Source organism: Rana temporaria, chromosome 1, assembly GCF_905171775.1.
Source record: "Rana temporaria chromosome 1, aRanTem1.1, whole genome shotgun sequence".
Classification (NCBI taxonomy): Eukaryota; Metazoa; Chordata; class Amphibia; order Anura; family Ranidae; genus Rana; species Rana temporaria.
The window spans coordinates 9,185,460-9,208,068 of NC_053489.1; the positions used below are offsets into that span (position 1 = coordinate 9,185,460).

The following is a 22,609-nucleotide window of genomic DNA, read 5'->3' on the forward strand; positions in this document are numbered from 1 at the left end:
GGTGGTAATAGTCAGGCATTGTATCTGGGTGGTGGTAATAGTCAGGCACTGTATCTTGGTGGTGGTAATAGTCAGGCACTGTATCTTGGTGGTGGTAATAGTCAGGCACTGTATCTTGGTGGTGGTAATAGTCAGGCACTGTATCTTGGTGGTGGTAATAGTCAGGCACTGTATCTTGGTGGTGGTAATAGTCAGGCACTGTATCTTGGTGGTGGTAATAGTCAGGCACTGTATCTTGGTGGTGGTAATAGTCAGGCACTGTATCTTGGTGGTGGTAATAGTCAGGCACTGTATCTTGGTGGTGGTAATAGTCAGGTCTTAGTACATCTGATTTCCCCACCTCTATGAATGATCTTCTTTTTCCCACACGGCAGGCTGGAGATTCCTTCTTGTGGTGTCGCCCCGGACTCCTCCATCTGGAGAGTTTCAGGGATTGAGCATTATCCTGATAACACTGACCACAGCGCTCAACCCCGCGCCCACCATCTCAGGGCCCAGGGTGATAGCAGACACAGCTTTATAATAGGGAAGGGGCGGGGCATGTTAAAATAAAAGTTCCCATCCACCTAAAATGTATGTTTGCATTATTGGTGGGGATGGATAGGTTAGGTTTACCACCTGGCTTCTTATCTCCTTTAAGTCTCAATGGGAAGATCTTCCTGCTATACAGTAGTTTCTGTCCATGGCCCCTCGGGGGTGTTGCCAAACTTCTTGTTGCCTTTGCCGTAATTTAAAATAAATGCTTTTAAAAATAGGCCTTACCATCCGCCATTTTTGAAGCCACGCCATTAAATTAAATGGGCCGCCCTCCTCTCCAACAATGTGTCAAAGTAGCTCCTGTATCTGCTTTGGTGCGTTTTTTTTCGTGTGACAACACACTCGCTCGCTTAGCACGATTGGGGTGCCACTAAGAATTATAACGGCACCTAAACTCGCGTTGTGCGTCCTGCCGCGATTTGGAATCGTGGGCAGAAGATTCTGATGCACTGAAGTGTGAATGGTGCCTGATAGTGACCACCTGCTCCCAACGCTGAGTGTTGTTACCAGTGGTGGCTGGTGTTTTTTTTTTTTTTGGGGGGGGAAGAACCCCTCTCACACAGCCCCGCCTCCTCCCAACCCCACGCCTGTGATAGACAGAATGCGTGTCCAATGCTGGGATGTTTTCTGCCTATCACAGGCGCGGGGTCAGGAGGCTGTGTGTGATTGCGAGCAGAGCGGAGACAATTGTAATGCAAGCTGAAACAGTGTGCTATTTCCTCTCTGCGATCTAGATTCTTCTTCCAGTCATGATCCAGCCGCCCTCTCACTTCCTCCGCCGAGGCTGCAATGCATGGCACGGTGAGGCTGCAATGTGGGGCATTGTGAGGCTGCAATACGTGACACAGTGAGGCTGCAATGCGTGGCACAGTGAGGCTGCAATGCGTGGCACAGTGAGGCTGCAATGGGGGCACATTGAGGTTGCAATTGGGGCACAGTGAGGCTGAAAATTTGAGGCACAGTTAGGCTGAAAATTTGAGGCACAGTGAGGCTGCAATGGTGGGCACAGTGAGGCTGCAATGGGGGCATGGTTGAGGCTGCAATGGGGGCACAGTGAGGATGCAATGCACGATAAGCCTACATTGATAGGCACTGGTAATGCTGTGCTGAGGGGAATTGATAAAGTTGTTGAGACCTGGCTAGAATTTCAGAACTTGAAATTTTGAGCCCTGCTGTAACTAATACATTCGTAGGAGAGCTTGTTCTGTTGAAAAACAATGGACTTACTGGCCGTATCAGGGCCGATCCTAGGGTCACAGATGCCTGGGTGCAGAAATATTTCTGGCGCCTCCACATGGGCGTGGTCATCTTACTAACCCCTCCCCTTTACAAATGTTTCTATGGCTACGACTCAAACACAGAGATGCTCCCCTAAGAAGTCTTCATTGGTGTCCCCTATCAGAGTCCCCCCAGAAGGTGTCCCCCATCAGAGCCCCCCAGCAGGTGCCCCCCCACAGCAGGTGTCCCTCATCAGAGCCCCCCCCACCGCAGGTGTCCCTCATCAGAGCCCCCCCCACCGCAGGTGTCCCTCATCAGAGCCCCCCCCCCACAGCAGGTGTCCCCCATCAGAGCCCCCCCACAGCAGGTGTCCCCATCAGAGCCCCCCACATCAGGTGTCCCCATAGATCAGTCCAATAGATCCATGTAACTCGGGCGCGCTGGGAGCAGAAGCACATTACAGGGGGCGGGGCATACGTGGCATCTTTGGTTACTTGGAGGGTGGCACTCGAAAATCATTTCTGGGAGTGCACGGGATGATTGGCAGCAGCTCCGGCCAACCCAGAAGCCTCTCATCACACCGCCTATGGGAGAAGAGCCGACACACACAGAGGGGGGCGGGGCAGACAGGAGACTGCTCCATGCGCACCGGACATAATTAATTAGTGGAGCCTAGTGCCGGAACGTGTTCCAGTACTAGGTTCCGCTGTGGTACCCAACCCGGATTACGGGGACAGCGGGAGGTATGCGCTCTTGTCAGTTGCTAGCGGAGAGAGCAATCGGGGTGGGGAACCGCAGCACCCGCTACATGCTCTCCGCCTCTGGACACAGACAAGGAGGAGGGAGGGGAGCACTTTGGAGCTTTGACTGCCCCACCTCTGCGGCGCCTGGGTGCGGAGCACCCCGTGCACCCTGCCTAGGATCGGCCCTGGGTCGTATCATCAGGTGGACGAGAGTGTCCTTGCCACGGGATGGTAAGGATGTGGGTCTTTGGGATTGAGTGGACCGGAGTGTCCTTGGCCTTTGTCGGGATTCCTTTCAGGAAGAGACCAGTGACATATCCTGTGCACCTATTTAAAAAAAAAAATAAGCAAATTCAGACTCTTGCATACAGAATATCCATTGCAAAGAAATTACTGATTTCTAGTAACCAGATAAAACAAAGAGGAATGCAGCACAAAATATCAGGGATTCATTCTTTCCGGACCAACAGTGAGTTACGACCAGTAGCTGCACCCAATATAAGACACATATGCAAAACATGGAATGAAAAAAAAAAAAAAAAGGGACGCAACAACCATTATGGACTAACGCCACGTACACATGATCATTTTTCGGCATGAAAAAAAATGACGTTTTTCCAACTTCATCATTAAAACGACGTTGCCCACACACCATGGTTTTTTAAAAACGCTCAAGCAAAGCGCGATGGCGTACAACACGTACGACGACACTATAAAGGGGAGGTTCCATGCGGATGGCGCCACCCTTGGGGCTGCTTTAGCTGATTCCGTGTTAGTAAAAGACGAATTGCGCTTTTCTGTCTGTTACAGCGTGATGAATGTGCTTACTCCATTGCGAATGCTAGTTTTACCAGAACAAGCGCTTCCGTCTCATAACTTGCTTCTGAGCATGCGCGGGTTTTTAACGTCGTTTTAGCCCACACACGATCATGTTTTACAACCCGAAAAAACTACATCTTTTAGAAACTTCATTAAAAAATGCAGCATGTTCGAATTTTTTTTTTGTCGTTTTTCAGAAGCCAAAAAAATGATGTGAAGCCCACACACCATCATTTTAAATAAAAAAATTTTAAAACTACGTTTTTTTCATGCCGAAAAATGATCACGTGTACACGGCATTACAACCAGAAACGTACATTTATTTTATTGGAATTTTATGTGATAGACCAGGGCTTTTTTTTCCAGCTGGAACTCCTCAGTTCCACCACTTTTGGCCCTCTGCTCCCTGCTCACCACTATCACTTGTAAACACAGAAGTCCGGCTTCTGTGTTTCCAAGTGACAGCTTGTCTCCCAATGGCTCCCACAGATCTGATCTCCTGAGTGGCCCCCCACTGAATGCAGGATGGGCACAAGGGAGATTTGGGGGGCCCCGGGGTGCAGGGCGGATGCCGACACTCCCACTGGATAATCTCCCCGAGAGGTGGAGCCAACTACAGAGTGTGGGGACTAAAGCCAACAAGGTGCTTCAGCCTAATACAGAAACAAAAGTAAGACATGTGGAAGATGGTGGAGCTTTTAAAGAGGTGGGGAGAAAATGGGGGGCAGAGGAATGTGGGGATAACCTCTGAGCCCACTCCATAATTAATAACCTCTGAGCCCACCCCATAACCAATAACTTCTGAGCCCACCCCATAACCAATAACCTCTGAGCCCACTCCATAACCAATAACCTCTGAGCCCACTCCATAACCGATAACCTCTGAGCCCACCCCATAACCAATAACCTCTGAGCCCACCCCATAACCAATAACCTCTGAGCCCACTCCATAACCGATAACCTCTGAGCCCACTCCATAACCAATAACTTCTGAGCCCACTCCATAACCAATAACCTCTGAGCCCACCCCATAACCAATAACCTCTGAGCCCACCCCATAACCAATAACCTCTGAGCCCACTCCATAAACAATAACTTCTGAGCCCACCCCATAACCAATAACCTCTGAGCCCACTCCATAACCAATAACATCTGAGCCCACCCCATAACCAATAACCTCTGAGCCCACTCCATAACCAATAACTTCTGAGCCCACTCCATAACCAATAACCTCTGAGCCCACCCCATAACCAATAACCTCTGAGCCCACTCCATAACCAATAACCTCTGAGCCCACTCCATAACCAATAACATCTGAGCCCACCCCATAACCAATAACCTCTGAGCCCACTCCATAACCAATAACTTCTGAGCCCACTCCATAACCAATAACCTCTGAGCCCACCCCATAACCAATAACCTCTGAGCCCACTCCATAACCAATAACCTCTGAGCCCACCCCATAACCAATAACCTCACTCTCCACCTCTTGGAAGTCCTTGCAAAGGGAACATGGTAAACTATTGTGCTCTTGATTAAAAAATTGAGCACTTTGTTAAATTGATATTAATGTGAACAGTGCTGTAGCATCCTTCACAGATGGACCTCCAGCGGGACAAAATCAGACTGGTCTTCACTGCCACTCTGAGCACACTCCACTATTTGGGTGTGCGGGCAGGGGTCCTTTGAGGGGGTCTTTTTAGAGTTCCTATACCTATTTTCTGAGAAAAAAAAGCCCTGTAAGATAGGCCAACATAAAGTGGCACATAATTGTGAAGTGGAAGGAAAATGATAAAAACACCTCTGAACTCACTCCACGACCAATAACTTCTGAGCCCACCCCATAACCAATAACTTCTGAGCCCACTCCATGACCAATAACTTCTGAGCCCACTCTATAACCAATAACTTTTGAGCCCACCCCATAACCAATAACTTCTGAGCCCACCCCATAACTTCTGAGCCCACCCCATAACCAATAACCTCACTCTCCAGCTCTTGGAAGTCCTTGCAAAGGGAACATGGTAAACTATTGTGCTCTTGATTAAAAAATGGACCACTTTGTTGAATTCATATTAATGTGAACAGTGCTGTAGCATCCTTCACAGATGGACCTCCAACGGGACAACATCAGACTGGTCTTCACTGCCACTCTGAGCACACTCCATAAGAGATAATCACTGAGCACACTCCATAACCAATAACCTCTGAGCCCACTCCATAAGAGATAACCTCTGAGCCCACTTTATAACCAACAACCTCTGAGCCCACCCCATAACTTTCGAGCCCACCCCATAACCGATAACCTCTGAGCCCACTCCATAACCAACAACCTCTGAGCCCACCCCATAATCAATAACTTCCGAGCCCACACCATAACCAATAACCTCTGAGCCCACTCCAAAACCAATAACCTCTGAGCCCACTGCATCATAACCTATAACCTCTGAGCCCACCCCATAACCAATAACATCTAAACCCATGTCATAACTGATAACCTCTGAGCCCACTCGATAATCATGACCAGTGTAGATAAGATGTCCCACCTGGTTTTGTGTCTTTTCCGACCATGAGTACTCACCATCCCCCTTGCTATTAACTAAATGAATGAGGCCACACATGAATTGGAGTACAAATGGCCATAGCAGCCTTTTTATTGACAAAAACAACTTACCGGCCCGTTGGTCTTATGACAGGACCCAGAATTCCAACTTGTTCCACTTGTAACACTGCAGGACTTTTTACCACACCAGGCCTCCAGCCGTGACACACTGGCTCGGAGACAACCCACACCCGCAGTGCAACCATTACTGTATTCCAGGTAACCTTAGTAACGGGAAGAGGGGCACATACCACCGATGAGCCCCCCCACACTTCCATCTCAACTGTATTTTCTTCCACCGTCAAAAGACCAACCACCGGCACGAGATCAGCTGCCGTGACGTCCTTCACTCATATTACACCTGCAAAGAGATAAAGCAAACCAACCAAACAAAACACAGGGAGGGCGGGTGGGAAACTGCCTGCTCGTCACCTGTCCCTTCTCTGATGTCCAGGAGACCCCAGATATCCCTTAACTGCCACAAACCCCTCCTCATCCTGTTCCTCCAACCAATCCACCTCTCCCTCCATTCTCCACCTACAATCCTTAACCCCATAGTTGCTTCCCCTTCTCACCCTGTCATGCCGGCCCTGCCCTGGCTTTCACTTTATTTTCTCTCGCTCCGGGTCTTAGTATAGACTAAATTTCCACCTCTTAGAGGTCCTCACATAATGAACATGGTGTGGTAACATATTGTGTTTTTAATATAAATCCAAAAACTGGTCAATTATTTTCAGTAAATACGGACAGTGTTGCAGCATCCTTCACAGTGAAAGATTCTTGATGGTGAAAGTTACCAGAGGGAGAGTCTTAACCGCTTAAGGACCGCCACACCCATATTTACGTCGACAAAATGGCACAGCTGGGCAAATGGGCGTATATATACGTCCCCTTTAATTTGCCGGGCGTGTGGTCGCAGGCGGCCGGTGTCCCACGATCGGGTCACAGAGCTGAAGAATGGGGAGATGTCAGTGTAAACACAAAATCTCCCCGTTCTTCCTAGTGACAGGTCACTGATCGTCTGTTCCCGCTCATCGGGAACAGCAATCAGTGACGTGTCATGGCAAGCCATGCCCCCTAACAGTTAGAATCACACACTAGGGCACACTTAACCCCTACAGCGCCCCCATACAGGTTAACCCCTTCACTGACAGTGTCATTTCTTAGGCCCCATACACACGGTCGAACATGTCTGCTGAAACTGGTCCGCGGACCAGTTTCCGCGGACATGTACGACCGCGTGTACGGCCTAGCCGTCAGGTTTCCAGCGGACAAAAGTTTCTTAGCAAGCTAAGAAACTTGTCCGCTGGAAACATGTCCGTCGGACATGTCCGATGGTTAGTACACCTAATCGGACATGTCCGCTGGTTACACGTGACGTGTAACCAGCGTCCCGAAATCCCGCGCATGCGTCAAATTGATTCAAAGCATGCGTGGAAGCATTGCACTTCCGTGTTAGAAAACGTTGGTGTCTTCTACGTCACCGCATTCTCTGTCTGCTGGGATTTTGGTCTGATGGTGTGTACACACATCAGACCAAAAGCTCCCAGGAGACATGTCCGATGAAAACGGTCCGCGGACCATTTTCATCGGACATGTCTCCTCGTGTGTACGGGGCCTGACAGTAATTAGTGCATTTTTGTGCACTGCTCGCTGTATAAATGACAATGGTCCCAAAATGGTGTCAAAAGTGTCCGATATGTCCGCCATAATGTCGCAGTCACTATAAAAATTGCTGATCGCTGTCATTACTAGTAAAAAATAAATAAATAATAAACATGCAATAAAACTATCCCCTATTTTGTAGACGCTATAACTTTTGCGCAAACCAATCAATAAACGCTTATTGCGATTTTTTTCTACCAAAAATAGGTAGAAGAATACGTATCGGCCTAAACTGAGGAAAAAAAAAATGTTTCTTTATATATTTTTGGGGATATTTATTATAGCAAAAAGTAAAAAATATTGCATTTTTTTTTCAAAATTGTCGCTCTATTTTTGTTTATAGCGCAAAAAATAAAAACCGCAGAGGTGATCAAATACCACCAAAAGAAAGCTCTATTTGTGTGGAAAAAAGGACGCCAATTTTGTTTGGGAGCCACGTCGCATGACCGCGCAATTGTCAGTTAAAGCGACTCAGTGCCGAATCGCAAAAAAATTGCCTGGTCTTTGGCCATCCAAATGGGGCTGAAGTGGTTAAAAAAAAAAAAGCCCCAAGCACGGCGGGTGAGTTGAGTCCCACTTTAAGTTTGAACAGTGCAGTTATCAGCAGCAGATGCGTGAAAGGATGATACTGATTGGGTGGGTGGGTACGTTACGCGTCCCGTCGCTCTCTCTCTTTATTAATAAGCCCCAATGGAGATGATGATACCACAGAACTCTCTCTCTGTCAGAGTGGCTCCTCTGTAATCAGTGCGCAGATAATTCTGCCTGATATGGAGAAGAAAGTCCTCCTGCTGATTACTATGGAGAGATCTTTCATCGCAAGTGTCTCTCAGTGTATTACGACTCAACCGCCGCCGCCAAGAGAATCCAATCCCTGACCTAGGGGGGGGTTCAGGCTTGCCGGTGATTTCTGTACGGATTTCTATGCAGGTTGTTCACTGGGTACAGACCTAGATACTCAGCACAGGGATGGTGGGAACCCCTCATAATGGGCACATGAGGTGTACAGACCCAGGAACTCAGCACAGGAATGGTGGGAACCCCTCCTAATGGGAACAGCGGGTGTACAGACCCGGGAACTCAGCACAGGGATGGTGGGAACCCCTCATAATGGGCACAGCGGGTGTACAGACCCGGGAACTCAGCACAGGGATGGTGGGAACCCCTCATAATGGGCACAGTGGGTGTACAGACCCGGGAACTCAGCACAGGGATGGTGGGAACCCCTCATAATGGGCACAGCGGGTGTACAGACCCGGGAACTCAGCACAGGGATGGTGGGAACCCCTCATAATGGGCACAGTAGGTGTACAGACCCAGGAAATTGAGCATGGGGATGATGGGAACCCTCATAATGGGCACAGCAGGTGTACAGACCCAGGGACTCCACACAGGGATGGCGGGAACCCCTCCTAATGGGCACAGCAGGTGTACAGACCTAGATACACATCACAGGGATGGTGGGAACCCCTCATAATGGGCACAGCGGGTGTACAGACCCGGGAACTCAGCACAGGGATGGTGGAAACCCCTCATAATGGGCACAGCGGGTGTACAGACCCGGGAACTCAGCACAGGGATGGTGGGAACCCCTCATAATGGGCAAACCCGGGAACTCAGCACAGGGATGGCGGGAACCCCTCCTAATGGGCACAGCAGGTGTACAGACCTAGATACACATCACAGGGATGGTGGGAACCCCTCATAATGGGCACAGCGGGTGTACAGACCCGGGAACTCAGCACAGGGATGGTGGGAACCCCTCATAATGGGCACAGCGGGTGTACAGACCCGGGAACTCAGCACAGGGATGGTGGGAACCCCTCATAATGAGCACAGTAGGTGTACAGACCCAGGAACTCAGCACAGGGATGTGGGAACCCCTCATAATGGGCACAGCAGGTATAAAAACCCAAGCGACTTAATGCAGATCTCACCATTAGAGTGCCAAGAGTTAGGTGGGGGGGGGGGGGGGTAGCTCTCCAGGATCTACCAAAGAATAAAATATTACATTTGGAAGGAGTTTTACTTTAAAAGTGTAAAGTAAATATGTTATTATTATGCATTTATATAGCTCTGACATATACCACAGTGCTGTACAGAGAACACTGAGTGACATCTGTGTCTGTACCAGAGGAGCTTACACTCTAACGTCCCCTCCCCCAGTCACACACTATTTCTGGTATACCTTTGTACAGCATTGCAGTATATGTCAGCGCGATATAGAGTACACTGAGCCAGTCCTATCAGTCTCTGTACCAGAAGAGCTTACACTCTAATGTCCTCTGGTGTCAGTTTGGTGAGGATGTAATTCATGTACTGATGTGGCTTTGCCCTGAGAAGGTCTCCTTCCTTCTTTGAGGTTACCCCTTGTGGGCGCTAAACCCGGGACCCCAGTGCAGCAAGACCACAAGGCCTGGTGCTGCTTTCTTTTGTCAGTGAGAGAAGAGGGTGTAGATGACTTGTGGTGTAACAACATGTTGTTTTCATTTGGATCTGTAATTGTAGCCCTTTCTGGAAACACCCAGACAGATGTGCGTACCGCGTATACCAGTGACGGTCAGGAATTATTATCACGTGACGTCAGTCCTTTCACTGTCAGTTCACATTTACACCTCTGTATTAGATTGCACGTACACTTACCTCTGTATTAGATTGTACGTACACTTACCTCTGTATTAGATTACACGTACACTTACCTCTGTATTAGATTACATGTATACTTACCTCTGTATTAGATTACATGTATACTTACCTCTGTATTAGATTACATGTACACTTACCTCTGTATTAGATTACATGTATACTTACCTCTGTATTAGATTACATGTATACTTACCTCTGTATTAGATTACACGTATGTAAAATAGCAAAAAATTCCGCGCCTAGTTAACTAAAGAATGCATAAAAAATAGCAAAAAAGCTGCTCCTCATAGACAATGCTAAATTGTGAACGTGATAAGTGAAGATAGAGGGCGCTAAATACCATACACAATTAGCAATTGATTAGTGTAAAGTGCCAAACCAACTTGTCAACCACCTGATTAAAAAATGGATGATAATTGTACAAAATATGTAAGAATAAAATTAACTAACATTACAAATTAAAGTCCCAAAATATTGCAGACAGCGCTGCACATTTAGTGATCAATGTGATTCAATGTGATCAAATATAGAGAGTCTTTATAGTCCCAATATTATAAAGAAAATTTTCCAATACTCTTCAGTTAAAGTGATCTTCTTAGAAGGAAAAAAAGTGCCACCACCACACTTATAATCTTCAATTCCACCCAAGGTGCTTTGTAAATATAATGCTCTTACCAGAGCTTGTTGACCACTTTAGTGAAAAAGATAGTCATACACGCTTGTGCAGGATTGTGCCTGCGCACATGAAGATATGGACAAAACGATAATAGATCCAGGAGCTCCAAATGGGATATATATGCAAAAAAAGAAAGCCAGGAAGATGCCAATAGCGTGATAACGTTTTAATTAGAAAATCATTAAAAACATGGAAAACAGCCAAATGGCCTCTTACTTCAAAGGGTGCCCACCCGGCACTGAGGCTGTAGACCTGCTACCGCCAATCTGCGGTTCAAATTACGGGCTCAAGGGGAGGAAACTGCCGCCGTCACACCACCATAGAAACCTCGCTGTCAACACCACAGAGCGGGGAGACGTCACGTGACCAGGACCGCCTCCGACGTACGTTTCGTTGTTAGAACGTCTTCAGGGGGGCGTGACGCCCCCCTGAAGACGTTCTAGATTGGCGGTAGCAGGTCTACAGCCTCAGTGCCGGGTGGGCACCCTTTGAAGTAAGAGGCCATTTGTCTGTTTTCCATGTTTTTAATGATTTTTTAATTAAAACATTATCACGCTATTGGCATCTTCCTGGCTTTCTTTTTTTGCATATATATGCCATTTGGAGCTCCTGGATCTATTATCGTTTTGTCCATATCTTCATGTGCGCAGGCACAATCCTGCACAAGCGTGTATGACTATCTTTTTCACTAAAGTGGTCAACAAGCTCTGGTAAGAGCATTATATTTACAAAGCACCTTGGGTGGAATTGAAGATTATAAGTGTGGTGGTGGCACTTTTTTTCCTTCTAAGAAGATCACTTTAACTGAAGAGTATTGGAAAATTTTCTTTATAATATTGGGACTATAAAGACTCTCTATATCTGATCACATTGAATCACATTTATCACTAAATGTGCAGCGCTGTCTGCAATATTTTGGGACTTTAATTTGTAATGTTAGTTAATTTTATTCTTACATATTTTGTACAATTATCATCCATTTTTTAATCAGGTGGTTGACAAGTTGGTTTGGCACTTTACACTAATTAATTGCTAATTGTGTATGGTATTTAGCGCCCTCTATCTTCACTTATCAGATTACACGTATACTTACCTCTGTATTAGATTACATGTACACTTACCTATGTATTAGATTACATGTACACTTACCTCTGTATTAGATTACATGTACACTTACCTCTGTATTAGATTACACGTACACTTACCTCTGTATTGTTTGATTTAATGTCAATAGGCATATGACATATATGCCTATTGACATTAAATCAAACAATACAGAGGTAAGTGTACATGTAATCTAATACATGTGGCTCAAGGGGAGGAAACTGCCGCTGTCACACCACCATAGAAACCTCGCTGTCAACACCACAGAGCGGGGGGACGTCACATGACCAGGACCGCCTCCGACGTACGTTTCGTTGTTAGAACGTCTTCAGGGGGGCGTGACGCTGTTGTTGCCGTGAAGTTGTTAGAACGCATACACTGCAAAAAAAGAGTGTGCTGGGTCCACTCATAAAAATTGAGGCAACTATTTGCATCAGCTTTTTAAATACTGTCAACTAAACTTATTTTTGTCTGACTCATTAATTTTCATGTTTTCAACTTAATTGTTTTAAGTAAAGCCAACTCAATTTTTTTTTGTTTTTCTGATTTATAGACCACAGTGTTTTAACCACTTCCCGACCCGCGTATTGTAAATGTCCGTCCTCTTTTTAAACATGGATATCTCAGAAACGGCAGCAGCTGCTGCCACAACCGAGATATCCATGTTTTCAGCGGGCGGCCGTGTAAACGATAACGGCGGTCTCCGCGGCGGGTTCGCCGCGAGATCGTCGTTATCGGTGGCGGGAGAGGGCCCCCCCCCTCCCGCCGCTTTTCCGCGCCCTCCGCCGCTTACCGGAGCCGTCGGTAGCGGCAGAGGAGATCCGATGCTGCCGCCTGGAGAGTGAGGACTCGAGTGAGGGCAAGATGGCCCCCACCCGTCCTCATAGCTCTGCTGGGCGGAAGTGACGTCAAAACGTCAGTCCCGCCCAGCCTCTTAAAGAGACAATTTTTTTTTTGTCATTTTTTTTAATGACAAATTTTCCTTTTTTTTTTTTTTTCTTGCATTTAAGCCTAAATATGAGATCTGAGGTCTTTTTGACCCCAGATCTCATATTTAAGAGGACCTGTCATGCTTTTTTCTATTACAAGGGATGTTTACATTCCTTGTAATAGGAATAAAAGTGATCATTTTTATTTATTTTTATATTTTAGTGTAAAAAATAATAAAATCAATAAAATTAAATAAGAAAACAAAAAAAAAATGTTTTTAAAGCGCCCCGTTCCGACGAGCTCGCGCGCAGAAGCGAACGCATAAGCGAGTAGCGCCCGCATATGAAAACGGTGTTCAAATCACACAAGTGAGGTATCACCGCGATCGTTAGAGCGAGAGCAATAATTATAGCCCTAGAGCTACTCTGTAGCTCAAAAAATGCAACTTATAGAATTTTTTAAACGTCGCCTATCTAGATTTTTAAGGGTAAAAGTTTGACGCCATGCCACGAGCGGGCGCAATTTTAAAGCGTGACATGTTGGGTATCATTTTACTTGGCGTAACATTATCTTTCACAATATATAAAAAAATTGGGCCAAATTTATTGTTGTCTTATTTTTTAATTCAAAAAAGTGAATTTTTTCCAAAAAAAGTGCGCTTGTAAGACTGCTGCGCAAATACGATGTGACAAAAAGTATTGCGATGACCGCCATTTTATTCTCTAGGGTGTTAGAAAAAAATATATATAATGTTTGGGGGTTTTAAGTAATTTTCTAGCAGAAAAAAATGTTTTAGTCTTGCAAACACCAAATCTGAAAAACACCTAAGGTCTTTAAGTGGTTAAGTTGGGAATACCTACCTTAACTTGCCTGGAACTATGGCCCGGATTCAGATAGCCTTTACGCCGGCGTATCTTCTTTCTGTATTCAGAAAGCAAGATACGCCAGAATCTTACTAAGATACGGCCGGCGTAAGTCTTTTACACCGTCGTATCTTAGGCTGCATATTTACGCTGGCCGCTAGGTGGCGCTTCCGTATATTTCCGCAAGGAATATGCAAATTAGGTCGTTACGCCGATTCAGAAACGTACGTCCACCCGGCAAATTTTTTTACGCCGTTTACGTTAGGCTTTTTCCGGCGTAAAATTACCCCTGCTATATGAGGCGTATCCTATGTTAAGTATGGCCGTCCTTCCCGCGTCGAGTTTTAAAAATGTTACGTTGTTTGTGCAAGTTGTTCGCGAATAGGGCTGTACGTAAGTTACGTTCATGTCTAAAGCATTGATGATTTGCGGCGTAATTTCGAGCATGCGCACTGGGATTTTTTCACGAACGGCGCCGTTCGTAAAATACGTCAAGTACGTGGGGTCACAGTGAATTTAAATAAAACACGCCCACATCAAACACATTTAAATTATGCGGGCTTACGCCGGACGACATACATTACGCCGCCGTAACATAGGGCGCAAGTTCTTTCTGAATACGGAACTTGCGCCCTAATTTACGGCGGCGTAACGTATCTGAGATACGTTACCCCCCGCGGATAGATACACCATTGTATCTGAATCCGGGCCTATATTTTTAAGTAAAGCCAACTAAATTTTTCCAGTTTATAGACCAGGGCCCGGATTCAGATACAATGGTGTATCTATCCGCGGGGCGTAACATATCTCAGATACGTTACGCCGACGTAAATTAGGGCGCAAGTTCCGTAAGTAAAGCCAACAAAATTTTTCCTGTTTATAGACCATGGGCCGGATTCACAGACATTGGCGCATATTTATGCCGGCGTAGCGTATATCTTTTACGCTACGCCGGTGCAGCGCACAGAGGCAAGCACTCGCTCCCACTCCCTCTTGAAGATACGCTGGGTTTCCTCGGCGTAAGCCAGCGTAGGTGGAAGTGGGCGTGAGGCATGCTAATGAGGCGTGACCCCATGCAAATGATGGGCCAAGCGTCATATAAGTGCTTAAAATGAACGGCGCATGCGCCGTCCCGTGGCCGCATCCCAGTGCGCATGCTCAGAATCACGTCGAAACAACTGCCTAAGATACGTCGAATCACTGCCTACGACGTGAACGTAACCTACGCCCAGCCCTGTTCACGTACTACAAAAATGACAAAAGATACGACGGCTTGTGTTCCCTGGTCCATACCTTTGCATGAGTTTGCGCCTCCTTTACGCCGGACATAAGACTTACGCAAACCGCGTATATTATGCGCCGGGTGCAAGTACGTTCGTGAATCGGCGTATTTCCCTCATTTGCATGTGTGCATAGAAAATCAATGGGAGCGGAAAATGCGCCCGGCGTAAATATGCGCCTACGATACGACGGCGTAGGAAAGATACGACGGCCAGATAAAGCCAATTTTCAGGCGTATCTAGTTTTATGGGCACGGCGCACATTTACACTTACGCGGTGTATATCGAGATACGTCGGCGTAAGTGCTTTGTGAATCCGGGCCCCTAGGTTTGATTTACACAGGAGCCAGCTACCCTATTAGCATGTCTTTAGAGTATGGAAGGAAACCTACGCAGGCACAGGGTAGAACATACAAACAGCAGGCAGGGAGTGTCATGGTTGGGATTCGAACCAGCGACCCTTTTGCTGCTAGATGAAAGTGCTAACCACTACACCACTGCGCTGCCCTATTACTTAGTTACTTTGTTTTAAGTTAAAAAAGTTAAAACAAAATTGCAAGAATTGTTTAAAATGCATTTAAAATGGGTCAACATTAATTAAAATGGGGTTAAAAAACGAAAATGTATATTAGTAAATATTCCATATTGTCCTCTATGCTTAGTTGGTCCTCCCCTGGTGTCCATGTTTTGGGCACCAGGTGAGGACATGGGGCCATATTCTGAGTAAAGTTACGATGGAGTAACTCAGGATACTCCATCGTATCTCCCTTTTTTTGGCCAGTGTATCTATGCTCCTGATTCTTAGAATCATTTTTGCATAGATACACTTAAGATCCGCCATCTGTAAGTCACTTACACTGGCGGATCTTAAATGCAATGACGCCGGCCGCCGCTAGATGGCATTTACGTGAAGGAGTCATTTGCGTATGCAAATGATCCTTCTACGCCGATTCCCGAACGAGTTCGCGTCGCGTAACCGTCGCTAACGTCGTTTGCGTAAGCGGAAACTTACTCCTGCTATATGAGGGGTAAGTTTCCGCAAGTCTCGCGTAGGCCATGTTACGGATGGCGTCGGGTCCCCGTCGTGTTTTTTCGTCGGGTACGCCGTTTACGTAAGTCGTTCTTGAATACGACTTTACGTCAATGACGCACACGTCGGCGTCATTGACGTTTTCCGACGAGAACTGGAGCATGCGCACTGGGCTTTTTGCAGCCCGGCGCATGCCCAGTTCTTTCGCATCGGGGGCGCGCTTCATTTGAATAGAAGACGCCCCTTGGAGATCCGCCAGGCTACGCCGGGACACTTACACTCCGCTGTCCCAACTTATGGAGCAAGTGTTTGGGGAATACAACACCTGCTCCAGTAAGTTGGGACAGCGGAGTGTAAGTGCCCTAAGCGCAGCAGGCGGATATTTAGAGAGAATATGGCCCATGGAGCTGAGTCAGAGAGATTGCTCCATATCCTCATCTGATGTCTCTAACTCCTCAATCTCTCTGACTCAAAGTACGAGTTCCATGTCCTTACCTGGTGTTCATCTCAGAGGGATGTCCTCACTTGGATGGACACCTTGTCCTCACCTGGTCTCCATGTCACTTACTCTGCTTCATATTTCTGACTATACACCATGTCCTCACCTAGTGTTTATGTCTCTGACTCTGCCCTGTGTCTTCACCTGGAGTCCATATCTCTGACTCTACAAGTGTCCAGGCGCATATATCACCACCTAGTTGGGGAGAATGCAGTCTGCATAAGTCTCAGCTATTTCAAACTCATATCTTTCTCTGACTCTGCTCCATGTCTTCCCCTGGTGTAATATGTCTCTGATTCTACTCCATGCCCTTACCTAGTGCCCATGTCTCTGGCGCTGCTCCTTGTCCTTACCTGATGTCCATGTCTCTGATTCTACTCCATGTCCTTACCTGGTGTCCATGTCTCTGACTCTGCTCATTGCCCTCACCTGGTGTCCATGTCTCATGTCTCTGATGCTGCTCATTGCCCTCACCTGGTGTCCATGTCTCTGATTCTACTCCATGTCCTTACCTGATGTCCATGTCTCTGATTCTACTCCATGTCCTTACCTGGTGTCCATGTCTCTGATGCTGCTCCATGTCCTTACCTGGTGTCCATGTCTCTGACTCTGCTCATTGCCCTCACCTGGTGTCCATGTCTCATGTCTCTGATGCTGCTCATTGCCCTCACCTGGTGTCCATGTCTCTGATTCTACTCCATGTCCTTACCTGATGTCCATGTCTCTGATTCTACTCCCTGTCCTTACCTGGTGTCCATGTCTCTGATGCTGCTCCATGTCCTTACCTGGTGTCCATGTCTCTGACTCTGCTCATTGCCCTCACCTGGTGTCCATGTCTCTGACGCTGCTCCTTGTCTTTACCTGATGTCCATGTCTCTGATTCTACTCCGTGTCCTTACCTGATGTCCATGTCTCTGATTCTACTCCATGTCCTTACCTGGTGTCCATGTCTCTGACTCTGCTCATTGCCCTCACCTGGTGTCCATGTCTCTGATGCTGCTCCATGTCCTCACCTGGTGTCCATGTCTCTGACACTGCTCATTGCCCTCACCTGGTGTCCATGTCTCCGACGCTGCTCATTGCCCTCACCTGGTGTCCATGTCTCTGACGCTGCTCCTTGTCTTTACCTGATGTCCATGTCTCTGACTCTGCTCCATGTCCTTACCTGGTGTCCATGTCTCTGACGCTGCTCATTGCCCTCACCTGGTGTCCATGTCTCTGACTCTGCTCCATGTCCTTACTTGGTGTCCATGTCTCTGACTCTGCTCCATGTCCTTACCTGGTGTCCATGTCTCTGACACTGCTCATTGCCCTCACCTGGTGTCCATGTCTCTGACTCTGCTCCATGTCCTTACCTGGTGTCCATGTCTCTGACTCTGCTCCATGTCCTTACCTGGTGTCCATGTCTCTGACTCTGCTCCATGTCCTTACCTGGTGTCCATGTCTCTGACACTGCTCATTGCCCTCACCTGGTGTCCATGTCTCTGACGCTGCTCATTGCCCTCACCTGGTGTCCATGTCTCTGACGCTGCCCCATGTCCTTACCTGGTGTCCATGTCTCTGACGCTGCCCCATGTCCTTACCTGGTGTCCATGTCTCTGACGCTACTCCATGTCCTCACCTGGTGTCCATGTCTCTGACGCTGCTCATTGCCCTCACCTGGTGTCCATGTCTCTGACGCTGCCCCATGTCCTCACCTGGTGTCCATGTCTCTGACGCTGCTCATTGCCCTCACCTGGTGTCCATGTCTCTGACGCTGCTCATTGCCCTCACCTGGTGTCCATGTCTCTGACGCTGCTCATTGCCCTCACCTGGTGTCCATGTCTCTGACGCTGCTCATTGTCCTCACCTGATGTCCATGTCTCTGACGCTGCTCCATGTCCTCACCTGGTGTCCATGTCTCTGACGCTGGTCATTGCCCTCACCTGGTGTCCATGTCTCTGACGCTGCTCATTGCCCTCATCGGGTGTCCATGTCTCTGACGCTGCTCCTTGTCTTTACCTGGTGTCCATGTCTCTGACGCTGCTCATTGCCCTCACCTGGTGTCCATGTCTCTGACGCTGCTCATTGCCCTCACCTGGTGTCCATGTCTCTGACGCTGCCCCATGTCCTTACCTGGTGTCCATGTCTCTGACGCTGCCCCATGTCCTTACCTGATGTCCATGTCTCTGACGCTGCCCCATGTCCTTACTTGGTGTCCATGTCTCTGACGCTGCTCCATGTCCTCACCTGATGTCCATGTCTCTGACTCTTCTCAATGTCCTTACTTAGTGTTTTTAACTCTGATTCTGCTCCATGTCCTCACCTGATGTTCCGTGTCTCTCTCGCAGCGGGATCGGGCTGTCCAGGGCCCACTTTGAGAAGCAGCCGCCATCCAACCTCAGAAAATCCAACTTCTTCCACTTCGTTCTTGCGCTCTACGACCGTCAAGGGCAGCCGGTGGAGATCGAGAGGACATCCTACATCGACTTTGTAGAAAAAGACAAAGTAAGGCATGTTTCATTTACTCAAAGTCACAATGAAATCTGAGGGATCAAATGACTCAAATTATATATGCAGGCAGTGGTGTAGTGTGGGTTGTCAGTGCCCGGGACAAGGCAAGAAATGTTCACCCCCTGACAGACTTTTACCACTTCGAGTCCCTTCCACTAATACAGTAGTACTGACCAACTTCCTACACTGACCTACCTGATCACTATACTAACCTACCTGATTCCTACACTGACCACTGCACTAACCTACCTGATTCCTACACTGACCTACCTGATTCCTACACTGACCACTACACTGACCTACCTGATTCCTACACTGACCTACCTGATTCCTACACTGACCACTACACTGACCTACCTGATTCCTACACTATCCACTACACTAACCTTCTTGATTCCTACACTATCCACTACACTGACCTACCTGACCACTGCACTAACCTACCGGATTCCTACACTGACCTACCTGACCACAACACTGACCTACCTGATTCCTACACTGACCACTACACTGACCCACCTGATTCCTACACTATCCACTACACTAACCTACCTGATTCCTACACTGACCACTACACTGACCTACCTTATCCCTACACTGACCTACCTTATCCCTACACTGACCTACCTGATCACTGCACTAACCTACCTGATTCCTACATTGACCATTACACCGACCTACCTGATCCCTACACCGACCACTACATTAACCTATTTGGTTCCTACACTGACCACTACACTGGTCTACCTGATCCCTACACTGACCACTACACTATCCTACCTGATTCCTACACTGATCACTACACTGACCTACCTGATTCCTACACTGACCTACCTGATTCCTACACTGACCACTACACTGACCTACCTGATTCCTACACTGACCACTACACTGACCTATCTGATTCCTACACTGACCTACCTGATTCCTACACTGACCACTACACTGACCTACCTGATTCCTACACTGACCACTACACTAACCTACCTGATCCCTACACTGACCTACCTGATTCCTACACTGACCACTACACTGACCTACCTGATTCCTACACTATCCGCTACACTTACCTACCTGATCCCTATACTGACCACTACACAGACCTACTTGATTCCTACACTATCCGCTACACTTACCTACCTGGTTCCTACACTGACCTACCTGATCCCTACACTGACCACTACACTAACCTACTTGATTCCTACACTATCCGCTACACTGACCTACCTGATCCCTACACTGACCTACCTGATCCCTACACTGACCTACCTGATCCCTACACTGACCACTACACTGACCTACCTGATTTCTACACTGACCTACCTGATTCCTACATCGACCATTACACTGACCTACCTGATCCCTACACTGACCACTACACTGACCTACTTGATTCCTACACTATCTACTACACTACCCTACCTGATCCCTACACTGACCTACCTGATTCCTATACTGACCACTACACTGACCTACCTGGTACTGTTCCTGACACCCAGACACTCCTCAGTATCCCCTGCCAAGAGCTTCTCCAATAGCCTCTGTATGCTCTGCACCGCCCCTCCTCTCCACCCTTCTCACCCACATGGGCTGACTGATCATGGGGATCATGGGGGACAGGCTAGACCACCACAGTCCCTGGACGGGGGCAAAACAACACAGTTGAGGGGGGCCACAGTAATGATTTCCCTCCCCCCCCCCATAAATGTTGCATCTGGGGCAAGAGAACTAGATGCCCCCCATGCCACTCCAATCTGGGGACAAATCAGGGGACAGACTGGCTCTGGGGACAGTGTCCTCAATCCAGGGACTGTCCCCGGAAACCGGGGATGTCTGGTCACCCTAATGTAGTTTGATAAGCTGAGTTACCAGCATGCTTCTTTTTATCTCTGAGGTTTTTCATGGCCAAGAGCTTCCTATCACGGCCTTTGGCTCTTGCTCGCTTTGAAGTTATGGATATTCCCACCCACTTTGAGGTGTTCCCACTCCACCCATTGCATTTTTCCGTAAGACAGTGTTTTTTTAGAGGGCAGTATTTTTTAAAAAGTATTCAGCCTCTTGACTCGTTCTCTAACTGTATTGAGTGACTAAAATTAATGTGAAATCAGGGCCGATCCTAGGGTCACAGGCGCCTGGGTGCAGAAATATTTCTGGCGCCCCCACATGGGCGTCGTCATGTTACTAACTCCTCCCCTTTACACATGTTTCTATGGCAACGACTCAACCACAGAGATGCTCCCCCACAAAGTCTCCATTAACCTGGGATACTTACATGATCTCTTAACAATAAACAAAATACAGGAAGAGGACACAGAGAGGGCTTCTGTTAGAGAGTCTGTTAGATGTTTGGCGCCCCCACCTCTGCAGGCGCCTGGGTGCAATGCACCCTGCCTAGGATCGGCCCTGTGTGAAATGATGTTTCCTGTACTACATATAAAGAACAAAAATGTATTTATATTCAATGGGGTAGATTCACGTAGATCCGCGTATCTTTGCGGCGGCGTAACGTATCCGATTTACGTTACGCCTCCGCAACTTAGACGGGCAAGTGCTGTATTCTCAAAGCACTTCCTCCGTAAGTTGCGGCGGCGTAGCGTAAATCGGACTGGGTAAGCCCGCCTAATTCAAATGTGGGACAGGGGGGCGTGTTTTATGTTAATGTTGACCCGACGTGATTGACGTTTTTCCCGAACGGCACATGCGCCGTCTGCGGAATTTCCCAGTGTGCATTGCTCATAATACACTGCACAAAAAATAAAAACCACAGAGGTGATCAAATACCACCAAAAGAAAGCTCTATTTGTGGGGAAAAAGGGACGTCAATTTTGTTCGGAAGCCACGTCGCACGACCGGCGCGATTGTCAGTTAAAGCGACGCAGTGCCGAATCGCAAAAGGTGCTCTGGTCTTTGGCCGGCCAAATGGTCCGGGGCTTAATAAACAGACACTCATCATCTGTCCAAAGGATCCGGCGCTGTCCTGACCCGGGCCGGTTTTCTGCTTGGTCTTTAGGCCCCCCCCGGTGCCGGCATGTTAACTGTGGTAAGCCGGCTCCTTGCGGCTTCACACTGCGCTTTTTGAATGGTCCCACAGCCTTCTGGGACATATAACCTGTCCAGGAAGGTTGCGGGTGGCGGGGGGGGGGGGGGGGGGGGGGGGGGGAGAACTTTCTAAGGAATTGCCTATGTGATCGAACCGGAAGTGAGATTGGGAAATTGGTTTTGAAGAAGAAGAGGAAGGGGAAGAGGGAAGAAGGATTTAATATGGTTCTTCTCTTTTAGGGTAAGGGTCCTTTCACACGTGCGGACCGTTTTTTAGATCAGTTTTTTATCATCAGTTGATCCGTTTTTCATCATTTTTTTCATCCGTTTTTCATCCGTTTTTCATCAGTTGTCATCCGTTTTTCATCAGTTGTCATCCGTTTTTCATCAGTTGTCATCCGTTTTTCATCTGTTTTCATCCGGTTTTTTTTTTTGTTAGAACTTTATTTTTATTACATATTTTGA

At 47.6% G+C, this 22,609-nt stretch overlaps 1 protein-coding gene across 5 annotated transcripts in view; it reads left to right on the top strand.

Annotated features, from left to right (window-relative positions):
- Nucleotides 1-22,609, top strand: part of LOC120924538 (transcription factor COE3-like) — a 206,134-nt gene that overhangs the window by 56,365 nt on the left and 127,160 nt on the right. For all 5 annotated transcript variants that reach the window (XM_040335538.1, XM_040335506.1, XM_040335515.1 and 2 more), the window contains exon 2: nucleotides 18,943-19,099. In XM_040335538.1, coding sequence (XP_040191472.1) covers nucleotides 18,943-19,099 — 157 coding nt within the window. The remainder of the gene's footprint in view (nucleotides 1-18,942; nucleotides 19,100-22,609) is intronic.